Source organism: Amblyraja radiata, chromosome 2 (assembly GCF_010909765.2).
Source record: "Amblyraja radiata isolate CabotCenter1 chromosome 2, sAmbRad1.1.pri, whole genome shotgun sequence".
NCBI classification, from domain to species: domain Eukaryota; kingdom Metazoa; phylum Chordata; class Chondrichthyes; order Rajiformes; family Rajidae; genus Amblyraja; species Amblyraja radiata.
Genome location: NC_045957.1, coordinates 109,161,660 through 109,174,350, shown reverse-complemented (window position 1 = coordinate 109,174,350; position 12,691 = coordinate 109,161,660). Strand labels below are relative to the sequence as shown.

The following is a 12,691-nucleotide window of genomic DNA, read 5'->3' as shown; positions in this document are numbered from 1 at the left end:
CTGTGACAACGGCACAAAAGAAAACAAAAAAAAAGAACAAACAAACGGACTGCAGGCGAGCCGCAGCTGCAAAGCAGCGCCGCCACTTCCGCCAATTTCACCCAGAGATTTGTGAATTTGTGGAATTCCCTGCCAGAGGGTTGTTTAGGCCAAATCACTGGATGGATTTAAGAGAGAGTTAGATAGAGCTCTAGGGGCTAGTGGAATCAAGGGATATGGGGAGAAGGCAGGCACGGGGTACTGATTGGGGACAATCAGCCATGCCACGACTTTCAGAAGGCTTTCGACAAGGTCCCACAGACTTTCAGAAGGCTTTCGACAAGGTCCCACATAAGAGATTAGTATACAAACTTAAAGCACACGGCATTGGGGGTTCAGTATTGATGTGGATAAAGAACTGGCTAGCAAACAGGAAGCAAAGAGTAGGAGTAAACGGGTCCTTTTCAGAATGGCAGGGAGTGACTAGTGGGGTACCGCAAGGCTCAGTGCTGGGACCCCAGCTATTTACAATATATATTAATGATTTGGACGAGGGAATTGAATGCAACATCTCCAAGTTTGTGGATGACACGAAGCTGGAGGGCAGTGTTAGCTGTGAGGAGGATGCTAGGAGGCTGCAAGGTGACTCGGATAGGCTGGGTGAGTGGGCAAATGCATGGCAGATGCAGTATAATGTGGATAAATGTGAGGTTATCCACTTTGGTGGCAAAAACAGGAAAGTAGACTATTATCTAATGGTGGCCGATTAGGAAAAGGGGAGGTGCAACGAGACCTGGGTGTCATGGTACACCAGGCTATCTGCAGAGCCAAAAGAGATGGGGGAGATATTGAACAATACTTTTCTTCGGTATTCACCAAGGAGAAGGATATTGAATTATTTGAGGTAAGGGAAACAAGTAGAGTAGCTATGGAAACTATGAGATTCAAAGAAGAGGAAGTACTGACACTTTTGAGAAATATAAAAGTGGATAAGTCTCCAGGTCCGGACAGGATATTCCCTAGGACATTGAGGGAAGTTAGTGTAGAAATAGCAGGGGCTATGACAGAAATATTTCAAATGTCATTAGAAACGGGAATGGTGCCGGAGGATTGGCGTACTGCGCATGTTGTTCCATTGTTTAAAAAGGGGTCTAAGAGTATACCTAGCAATTATAGACCTGTTAGTTTGACGTCAGTGGTGGGCAAATTAATGGAAAGGATACTTAGAGATAATATATATAAGCATCTGGATAAACAGGGTCTGATTAGGAACAGTCAACATGGATTTGTGCCTGGAAGGTCATGTTTGACTAATCTTCTTGAATTTTTTGAAGAGGTTACTCGGGAAATTGATGAGGGTAAAGCAGTGGATGTTGTATATATGGACTTCAGTAAGGCCTTTGACAAGGTTCCTCATGGAAGGTTGGTTAAGAAGGTTCTATGGTTGGGTATTAATGGTGGAGTAGCAAGATGGATTCAACAGTGGCTGAATGGGAGATGCCAGAGAGTAATGGTGGATGGTTGTTTGTCAGGTTGGAGGCCAGTGACTAGTGACTAGTGGGGTGCCACAGGGATCTGTGCTGGGTCCACTGTTGTTTGTCATGTACATCAATGATCTGGATGATGGTGTGGTAAATTGGATTAGTAAGTATGCAGATGATACTAAGGTGGGGTTGTGGATAGGTGGGGTTGTGGATAATGAAGTAGATTTTCAAAGTCTACAGAGCGATTTATGCCAGTTGGAAGAGTGGACTGAAAGATGGCAGATGGAGTTTAATGCTGATAAGTGTGAGGTGCTACATCTTGGCAGGACAAATCAAAATAGGACGTACATGGTAAATGGTAGGGAATTGAAGAATGCAGGTGAACAGAGGGATCTGGGAATAACTGTGCACAGTTCCCTGAAAGTGGAATATCATGTAGATAGGATGGTAAAGAAAGCTTTTGGTGTGCTGGCCTTTATAAATCAGAGCATTGAGTATAGAAGTTGGGATGTAATGTTAAAATTGTACAAGGCATTGGTGAGGCCAATTCTGGAGTATGGGGTACAATTTTGGTCGCCTAATTATAGGAAGGATGTCAATAAAATAGAGAGAGTACAGAGGAGATTTACTAGAATGTTGCCTGGGTTTCAGCAACTATGTTACAGAGAAAGGTTGAACAAGTTAGGGCTTTATTCTTTGGAGCGCAGAAGGTTAAGGGGGGACTTGATAGAGGTCTTTAAAATGATGAGAGGGATAGACAGATTTGACGTGGATAAGCTTTTCCCCACTGAGAGTAGGGAAGATTCAAACAAGGGGACATGACTTGAGAATTAAGGGACAGAAGTTTAGGGGTAACACGAGGGGGAACTTCTTTACTCAGAGAGTGGTGGCTATGTGGAATGAGCTTCCAGTGAAGGTGGTGGAGGCAGGTTCGTTTTTATCATTTAAAAATAAATTGGATAGTTATATGGACGGGAAAGGAATGGAGGGTTATGGTCTGAGCGCAGGTATATGGGACTAGGGGAGAATACGTGTTCGGCACGGACTAGAAGGGTCGAGATGGCCTGTTTCCGTGCTGTAATTGTTATATGGTTATATGGTTATTGAAAGTAGGCATGCAGGTGCAACAGGCAGTGAAGAAAGCGAATGGTATGTTAGCATTCATAGCAAAAGGATTTGAGTATAGGTTCTACTGCAGTTGTACAGGGTATTGGTGAGACCACACCTGGAGTATTGTGTACAGTTTTGGTCTCCAAATCTGAGGAAAGACATTCTTGCCATAGAGGGAGTACAGAGAAGGTTCACCAGACTGATTACTGGGATGTCAGGACTTTCATATGAAGAAAGACTGGATAGACTCGGCTTGTACTCACTAGAATTTAGAAGATTAAAGGGGGATCTTATAGAAACTTACAAAATTCTTAAGGGGATGCAGAATGCAGGATGCAGGAAGATTGTTCCCAACGTTGGGGAAGTCCAGGACAAGGGGTCACAGTTTAAGGATAAAGGGGAAATCCTTTAGGACTGAGATGAGAAAAACATTTTTCACACAGAGTGGTGAATCTCTGGAACTCTCTGCCACAGAAGGTAGTTGAGACTAGTTCATTGGCTATATTTAAGAGGGAGTTAGATGTGGCCCTTGTGGCTAAAGGGATCAGGGGGTATGGAGAGAAGGCAGGTACAGGATACTGAGTTGGATGATCAGCCATGATCATATTGAATGGCGGTGCAGGCTCGAAGGGCCGAATGGCCTACTCCTGCAAATATTTTCTATGTTTCTATGATCACAATGAATGGCGGAGCTGGCTCAAAGGCCCGAATGGCCTCATCCTGCACCCATTTTCTATGTATATAACTAAAAGTCTGATGTTGTATGTGGATGATGTATTTGTGTGTTTGTTTGTGTATAATCACATCTTCTCGAAAAAACGACGTGGTAACGGTAACATTTTTACATATTCTGGTAGACATTTTTCCTGTGGTGTCCTAAATAGACTTATCTGAACATTCCATGCTTTATTTCTCGAGTTATTACTGAAAATGTTCAAAAATCTGACAAAACTTTGAAATAAAAACAACTGTCTTTAGCTGATGAGGTAACAATGGGTCTGCTACACGTGCTGGCTTCCTTGCGCTGCGAGTGACGTCACCTCCCCCTCCACCTCTCCCTCCTCCCCCGCGTTATTCAAAAGACACAGCTGTAGATGAAGTCGGGCCCTGGACTGAGGACCAAATATCATAGCTGAAGACTGCGGCCGCCCAACTTGCGGTCCTTTGACCGATGCTCGCCTACCCGCTTGCCGCCTCGCCCAGATTCCTCGTGTCGGCGCATGGTGTGCAGGTTGCTGCCGCTCTCTGCCCTCTGCCCCCACCCCTCAAACTCTACCCCCTTCCCTCTCTACCCCCCCCCTCTCCCTCTCTGCCCGCTCCCTCTGCCCCCATCCCATCTGCCTCTGTCTCTGCCCCTGCCCCCGCCCTCCCTCCGCCCCTGCCCTCTCTCTGCCCCTGCCACGGATAAAAGGAGCGAATTAATAATATTAATATAATTTCAAGGGGGGTGGTTTGTGAGTGTGAGTGTGGTTAGCGTGCGAGTGATATTATATTGGGGTTTTTTAATCTTCTTTTACTCTTTAGTATTTTAAATAGGTTCATTTTAAGATTAAAATTAAAATAATAAAAGACGAACAAAAACATTTAAATAAAAATAAAAGAATTTGTCTACAAAATTTGGATTCATTCAAAAGGCCGCAGGTTCCCCACCCCTGGTCTAGTTTGTACATAACTAAAGCTCTGATCTTGTTACCTTCCGGTTGCGCAGTCATTCTATTTGTGCAAAAACGTTACGCGATAGCGCTACGATTGTTCGCCAGCTTACTCACCGTTCTCCTGCACTGCGATTGCACCAAGTTTCATTCTGATCAGTGGTCTAATGTGAACTTTAACGAGGTTTAAAAATCTTAAAAAACGAGCGTGCGCAGGTGGATCTCCTCGTCCTACCTTTCAGCGCCGCGTGGATTGGTCTTTACTTTAATTGGTCCACCCCTTCCTGCGCCATCGCGTCTTTACTGGAGCGGTGGATGGCCAGCGGAGGTTTCCAACCGGACACAATTTTCGGAGGAACTTGAAACAGCCCGGCACGGGAAATGTCGCCAAACAGAAAGCGGAGAATCTGATCTCGGCGGAGGAGAATGACCAGCGGTCCAGCGACCAGCAATCGCTGCGAGCCTGCTCCAGCCCTTTCCACTCTGGTCCCCCTCGCTGGCTTTAGCCCCCTCCCCGTGATACCCCCCGTATTTTCTCCGAGCTCTCCCTCCCCCCCCCCCCCCACTACCCCTCCCCCACACACAACCCCATTCCCCACACCCCCCGCATACAACCCCCTCCCTCACACACACAACCCCTCCCCCACCCCCCTCCCTTCCCTCCCCCACACACACCCCCTTCCCTGAAATTGTGATTACAACTGCCAGACTCCGATTTAGATACATTTCTAGAGTTTCAACTGGTTTGAATATGACTTTGGCATGTCTGGATTCTATGCTAAGGTGGTCCAATCCATTTTATTTTGGCGTTTTGAAGTAGCAGGTTTTGACACAATCGGTGATGCTAGGAGTTTCAGAGAGCAATGTAAAAAAAATAAAAAATAAAATCTCACTGCTGCACATCTAAAATAATTAATATGCCAAACTTCTCACTCTTAGAGGTACAACCTGGAATGTTTTTTACATAAGTATAAAAAAGTATGATCCATGTTATTTAAGGAAAGATGCCACTGCAAAATCTCATATCTCTAAAAGCAAATGCTTTGTTTCAGTGCCAACATACTAGGATATTTTATAATTAGAAATTAGAACTATGCAAACTGCAAACATTACAGTGACATTCCCCTTTTTAAGTATACAGACGATATGGCCCTGGTGACCCACATCAAGGATCACAATTCTCTGGCTACCTACTATCAGCAGGTCAACACCCTGATGCTGTGGATCAAAGAGAGCTCTCTGGAGCTTAACATCTCCAAGACCAAGGAGCTGTGTTGTGGGGGGAGGCGAACATCTTCCCCCCAACCTCTCTTTGAACCTCTGAGGCTGAATGGGCAGACAGTTGAGCAGGTAGCGGCCTTTAGATACCTGGGCACAGAGATCGACACCCGCCTGTCCTTCTCCCAGCACACAGACTCTGTGTACAAGAAGTCCCCCTATCCAAGAAAAACATCCACCAAAACTCATTCATACCCATTGCCATAAACAGCTTAAATAAAAAATGAACAATGGACAAATTAACCCTGACGCACTGTCACTTTACACGTATACACAACTTTTATCTTGTCTATTTTTACAGTTTTTAATCTGTATACTTGTTTTTAAGATCTATACACACTGTGTGTGCTCGCAGAAATCTGTGTTGTATGACTGCTTATCAGTACATTGTCCTGTCTGTATGTTGAGCCACGTCAAAGAAGATTTTCTGTTACGACAGACAATAAAGTTTTCTGAATCTGAATCTGAATTATGGTTTATTTCAAGGATCAAATCATTAAAAAAAATACAGCCTCACCTGAGTTACTGTCAAAAGAAATGTAGAAATAAGCAGGGGCGGAAAACCCGGGGGGGGCAGTGGGGACACGTTCCTCCCCATGTTTTGAGAGGTGGGCGACATCCCCGCCAGGTTAACCTGCCTGGGCTTGTGGGAAATATGGCCAGCGTGGAGAAGCAGCACTGTTATCCCGTCAGTCCAGACAGGGCTGTTAGTTAACCCGGTGAGACAGGCAGTTGAGCTGCATTTAGCGCTGGATTGAGCCTCCGAAGCCTTGCGCGCATGTGTGAGTGTGCGCATGCGCGCGCGGCCGCCAAAAAATTGTGTCCCCCGTCCCCTCCATATTTTGATAGCGAGTTCCGTTCTTGGAAATAAGGAACTGCAGATTCTGGCTTACAAAATAAAGATATGAAACAAGGTGCTGCAGTAATTCAGTTGGTCCAACAGCATATTTGGAGAACGTGGTAGGTGCTGTTTCGGATGGGGACCCTTCTTCAGACTGACTGGCGTTGAGGGGGGAAAAAAAGGAAGTTGGAAGAGTGAAGGGGCAGGACAAAGCCTTGAGGAAGGAATGCAAATGGAAGGAGGGAGGGAGAAATAGGTGCAAGTCCAGATGGGATAAGCGAGTGAGGAGAGCAGGAGTGGGTGTGGGTGGGCTGTAGTTATCCAAAATTGAGGAATTCTACGTTCATACCATTGGGTTGCAAAATACCCATGCAGAATACGAGGTGCTGTTCCATCGGTTTCCATTTTGACTCTGACGATGGAGGAGGCCAAGAACAGAGAGGTCAGAATCCAGTATCCGGTGGGCGGCGCGACTCACGTCGCAGAAGCCTCTGCAGTCCGTCTGTCTTTTTGTTGTTTTTTGTCTCGTTTGAATGTAGTTTTTATTTATTTTTTTGTGTATGTGTGTGGGTATGTGTGTGGGGGGCGGGGGAAACTTTTAAAATCTATCCCCTGCACGGAGAACCCGACCTTTTCTCTGTCGGGTCTCCGTTGTCGTTGGGGCCTAGCACCGTGGAGCGGCCTCCAGCAGGAACGACCTGGGGTTCCAGTCGCGGAGCCTGCGGACCTACTCGCCATCGCGGAGCTGGCCGAGTTCGGAGCGGGAGGAGCGGTGGTGGCGCGCTGCTGCGACCCGACCCCGGGGATTCGGACGCTTACCGCAAGTCTGGTGGACAGTGACACCGGGAGCCCGCGGGTCCCTGCTGGGAGACCGCTTTTCGGGGCTTCCGCAATGGCGACTTCACCCGCCCGAGTTGCGGGGTTGAAGAGTACCTGGAGCGGGGCCTTACATCGTCGCACGGCGTGGCTTGGAATGGCTGTGGGACTTTGCTAGTGCCCGCCGGGGGCTCCAACAACAAGACCCGGAGCGTGGCCTTGCATCACCCGGCGCGGCGTTAATGGCCGCAGGACAATTGCCATCGCCCGCCGGGGGCTTTGACTTTGACATCGGGAGGGGAATGGGAAGTGCAGGGGAGAGATAAGTCTTTGCCTTCCATCACAGCGAGGAGGAGATGCGCTGTGATGGATGTTTGTGTAAATCGTGTTGTGTCTTGGTTCTTTCTTGTGTGTATGACTGCAGAAACAACATTTCGTTTGAACCTCAATGGGATTCAAATGACAAATAAATTGTATTGTATTGTATTGTATTGAATGGGAATGGGAAGAGGAGTTAAAATGGTTAACAACCGGGAGATCTGTTAGGCTTTGGCGGACGCAGTGCAAGTGTTCGTCGAAACAGTCACCAAGTCTACGTGTAGTCTTACTGATGTACAGTAGGGCAGAAAGGGAACACCAGATGCTGTAGATGAAGTTAGAGGAAGTGCACATGAACCTCTGGATCACCTGGAAGGACCACTGACGTCCCTGTGTTAGATGGAAAAATTCCATGTAATACAGAATATATTATTTTATGTAATCATTGATAGATCAAATTTGCGTTATGGAAACATGCAATGTTGCAGTGTACTGTTTAAATCCAAGATAAATCCTGCACATCATTTTCCAATGCAACTCAAATGGCTCTCTAGTTCAAATCAAAAGTGCTTTATAACCAATCCCAAATGTGCAATACAAATAGTGCTCCCCAATTCAGAATGCAGGCAGGATAGTGTGGGTCTTTGATGATAATAGCTGCCTTCTTGAGGCAACGCTTCATGTAGATCTCTTCAACAGAGGGGATGTCAATGCTCATGATGAACAAGCAATGCCCACCACTTTCTGCAACTTCTTTCATTCTTGATTTCCAAACCAACCAAAGACACAGCCAATGCCACATTTTCTCACATTTATGAGGAACTAGAGTCATTGGTGAGATTACTTTCTGATGGTATCAACCTGTTGTGCCCAGGACATATTATCAGAGATATGTACATCTAGAAACATAAAGCTGTTGACTCTCTTCAACATGCCACCAATGAAGATGGGTGCAGAATTTGCCTGCTTTCCTTGCTTAAATCAGAAGTCATCTCCTTGTTCTTGTTTATTTCAAGAGCGTGATTGATGTTATAGCACCACACAATCAGATTATCGATGTCCCTCCTTCATTGTTACCCATTATTAGTTTAGCATCAATGGTATCGTTGACGACTGACGTTGTCGGCGTACCTGGATACAGTCATAGGTATATAGAGAGAGTAGAGCAAGGGAATGAGCATGCAGCCTGAGCATGGTGTCCATAAGCTGGTGGCCAGTAAGGAGATGGTGTTGTCGATTCATGCTGATTCAGGCCCACTCATGAGGAAGTGGAGGATCCAGTTGTATAGGAAGGAGCAGAGACCCAGTTAGAGTCATAGAATTATGCAGTCCATTGATAGATACCATTGGCCCAACTTGCCAACACCGGCCAACATGTCCCAGTTTTTGACGATGAATTTACAAGAGAAATTTGAATGGTGACCTTTTAGGGATTTATAAAATTAAGAGCACAGATAGGGTAGATAATCAGGCATTTTCAAAGGGTGGTGGGCTCTCAAACTATAGACACTAGGTTTAAAGTGAGAATGGACATATTTAAAGCAGATCAGAGGTGGAGGTTTTGCAACACAGATAATGATGGCTATATGAAACAAGCTACGAGTTGAAATGATAGGGGCAGATACAACTATTTAAAGAGCGCATGGACAGGTACATAGAGAGAAGAACAGAGGAATATGGAGCCAATGCAGGAAATTGGGATGTGCGTAAATGGGCATGTCAGTCAGCATGGAGTCAGGCTAAGAGCCTATCTCCTTGCTGTACGAAATTACAAATCAACTGAATACCATAAAACTGGAACTGCAGATGCTGGTTTACAAAGATAGACACAAAGTGCTCGAGTAACTCAGTGGATTAGGCAGCGTGTTTGGAACTCATGAATACATTACATTTTGAGTCGGAATCCTTAAGACGGAGGAGATACTACCTGGACCGCTGAGTTGCTCCAGCACTTTGTGTCTTTTATCATAGTCTGACTGTACAGAAAATCATTTTATGAAAATATCTTTAAGTGACCAATGTAGTATGATAGTCAATTATCCCTCCCTCCACCCTGGAGGGAGGGATCATTGCTGGTATTTATACACAAAATCAATTAAAACGACCCTCTGACGCTCAATGTAGGTCTTGGTCTAGATCATACATAGAAACATAGAAATTAGGTGCAGGAGTAGGCCATTCGGCCCTTCGAGCCTGCACCGCCATTCAATATGATCATGGCTGATCATCCAACTCAGTATCCCGTACCTGCCTTCTCTCCATACCCTCTGATCCCCTTAGCCACAAGGGCCACATCTAACTCCCTCTTAAATATAGCCAATGAACTGGCCTCGACTACTCTCTGTGGCAGAGAGTTCCAGAGATTCACCACTCTCTGTGTGAAAAAAGTTCTTCTCATCTCGGTTTTAAAGGATATCCCCCTTATCCTTAAGCTGTGACCCCTTGTCCTGGACTTCCCCAACATCGGGAGCAATCTTCCTGCATCTAGCCTGTCCAACCCCTTAAGAATTTTGTAAGTTTCTATAAGATCCCCTCTCAATCTCCTAAATTCTAGAGAGTATAAACCAAGTCTATCCAGTCTATCCAGTCTTCATAAGACAGTCCTGACATCCCAGGAATCAGTCTGGTGAACCTTCTCTGCACTCCCTCTATGGCAATAATGTCCTTCCTCAGATTTGGAGACCAAAACTGTACGCAATACTCCAGGTGTGGTCTCACCAAGACCCTGTACAACTGCAGTAGAACCTCCCTGCTCCTATACTCGAATCCTTTTGCTATGAAAGCTAACATACCATTCGCTTTCTTCACTGCCTGCTGCACCTGCATGCCCACTTTCAATGACTGGTGTACCTAACATCCCAGGCTGAAGACCAAGAGGCTGAAAGGGCCTCTAATAGTAAATGAAATTCGTTTTTAAACTATTGATGCTGGAAATTTAATATATACACAAAATCGCAGTAGAAACAGCATACGTCCAATTGTATCATCAACCCGGGAAAAATTAATTTACCACTGGAGTCTCGGATCACATCCTTCTGAACCTTGTAGTCGGCAGGGCAATACTCTGCATATCGCCAACTTGGACAATTTTTACATTTTAACAAGCCAATTAACCTACAAACCTGTACGTCTTTGCAGTGTGGGAGGAAACCGAAGATCTCGGAGAAAACCCACGCAGATCACTGGGAGAACGTACAAACTCCATACAGACAAGTCGAACTCTGGTCTCTGGCGCTACATTTTGCTGTAAGGCAACAACTAACTCTACCGCTGTGCCACCGTGACTCGTTGTTGTACTCTGGGGCAAATCATCCAGACACCGAGAAATGCAGTCGTGTTACCTATTTCACACGGGTAATGACAGCAAATTGGTAAATGCCCTCCGCCCCCCCTTCCAAACCAAGTTAAGCGCACACCCCGTCCCTTACCTGTTCTGCCAGCCCTGGATCAGATTGGTGTATTTGCTCAGCAAACCCTCCACAACCTTGCCAGCTTCCGGATGGTGCTGGCGCTGTTCCTCGTGAACTATCCGCCCGGATTCCGATGCTGGAGTTGAATTGGGGCTGGGGCTGGGGCTGGGGCTGCTGCAGTTGTTCTTCGCCCTGTCATGCGAGTTAGCTTTCAACGCGGCCGTCGGTCCCCGCTCGCTCGGAGAGGCCGAGCTTCGTCTCGAACCAGCGGCGGCGGCGGAGGCAGCAGCGGCAGCGGCGCCACCCCCCAGGGCCGCTTTCTCCGTACTAAACATCTACCGCGACAATAAGAGCAGCTCCTTTCCTTGTCGGTTAAAACGGTTAGCGCAGGCGGTGGAAGGGATCGTTATGACCGAGGATGCAGGAGGGGGGGAGGTGACTGTGGCGGGGCAGCGGCTTGCAGACAGCGCGCGACCCGGGGAGAGGGAGGGGGTCGCTCGCGCGCGCGCGCTCTTCATCGAACGCGGCCGGTAACGGTCGGTAACGGCCGGTCTGTCGTCCAGCCGGCGCTCGAGCCGTGCGGCCGCTCCGTCCACGGGACGATCGTTCTTCTCCTCCTCCTTCCCTCGCAGGTAAATCGGTTGCCCGGGTCTCTCTCGTCAAAGAGAGACACAATTAAACAAATCCAGTAGTTATGAGTTGACTTCTGCGGCCTTGGTTGCCCTGAAAGACGAACGGACGGTTGTCCCCCGGTGCCCTCGCCCTTTGCCCTCTGTTGGGGCGGTTTGATCTGAACTCCTCACTGCCCTTCCCGGTCTCTGTTGTCTTTAATCAGCCGACTGACACGCCTCTCCTTCCGTCACATAGGCCGGCAGGCGCCGCGTGGCCTTTTTTTTTTGCTTGTGGTTTTGACCCCTCCCCCTCTCCGCTCTTTAATAACCTTGGTGGCGGTGGCGGCCGCGGCAGCAGGCGGTTCAGCCCGTCGTTGCCGCTGCCAGCCCCGCCTGGGGAGCTTCTCGCTTCCCTCGCCCCCGCGCCGAGCTCACGCACCGATTGCGTCAAACCAGAGGGTGCGTGAGGAACATCACGCGCCTGGCACCCTGACCCAGTGGACTTGATAAGGATTGTAAAATACTTATTTTATATTTGGTATATAACAATATTTGGTGGGGGGGTTTTGTATTTGGTGATGGGCGTGTTAGTGTTGTTTTGCATTGCAAATATTATTGTTGTAAATAATTGATATTTTTGGGGTGGTTAACAAAAAAACGAACGCCATCAGCTCTCGTCCTCGGCTGCAACCCTCGCCGTCTCGGCTGCAATCCCCATCCTCAACTGCAACCTCACTGCCAGCCCAGCTGCACCCCCCACCATCAACTGCAACCCTCACCATCTACAACCCCCACCCTCAGCCGCAACTCTCAAGGGCCTGTCCCATTTAGGCGAGTGCAGGAGACTCTGCGCTGGCCTCATGATTGCCACATGTTCGCTAGTGGTCTCTGGTGAGTCTCCTTCGTGGTCGTGAGGAGTTCCCGCATTCTGGGAACTAGTCGCGGCCTCAGTATGGTCGCCGCAAATTTTTCAACATGTTGAAAATTTTTCTGCGTCCAAAAATTGGTCGCCATGGAGAAAATTGATAATCCTGTAGTCGTGGGTGCAGTTGTAGTGGGGTCACCATGTAGTTATAGGTAGTCGTAGGTAGAAACATAGAAAATAGGTGCAGGAGTAGGCTATTCGGCCCTTCGAGCCTGCACCGCCATTCAATATGACCATGGCTGATCATCCAACTCAGTATCCTGTACC

The 12,691-nt window shown here is 47.4% G+C and overlaps 1 protein-coding gene across 1 annotated transcript in view; it reads right to left on the bottom strand.

The window, feature by feature from the left end:
* The window catches only part of osbpl10 (oxysterol binding protein like 10), a 220,943-nt gene extending 208,942 nt beyond the window's left edge, over positions 1 to 12,001 (bottom strand). The window contains exon 1 of the mRNA XM_033013285.1: positions 10,907 to 12,001. Within this exon, the coding sequence (XP_032869176.1) occupies positions 10,907 to 11,223 (317 nt within the window). The 5' untranslated portion in view covers positions 11,224 to 12,001. The remainder of the gene's footprint in view (positions 1 to 10,906) is intronic.
* Positions 12,002 to 12,691: the final 690 nt, after the last annotated feature.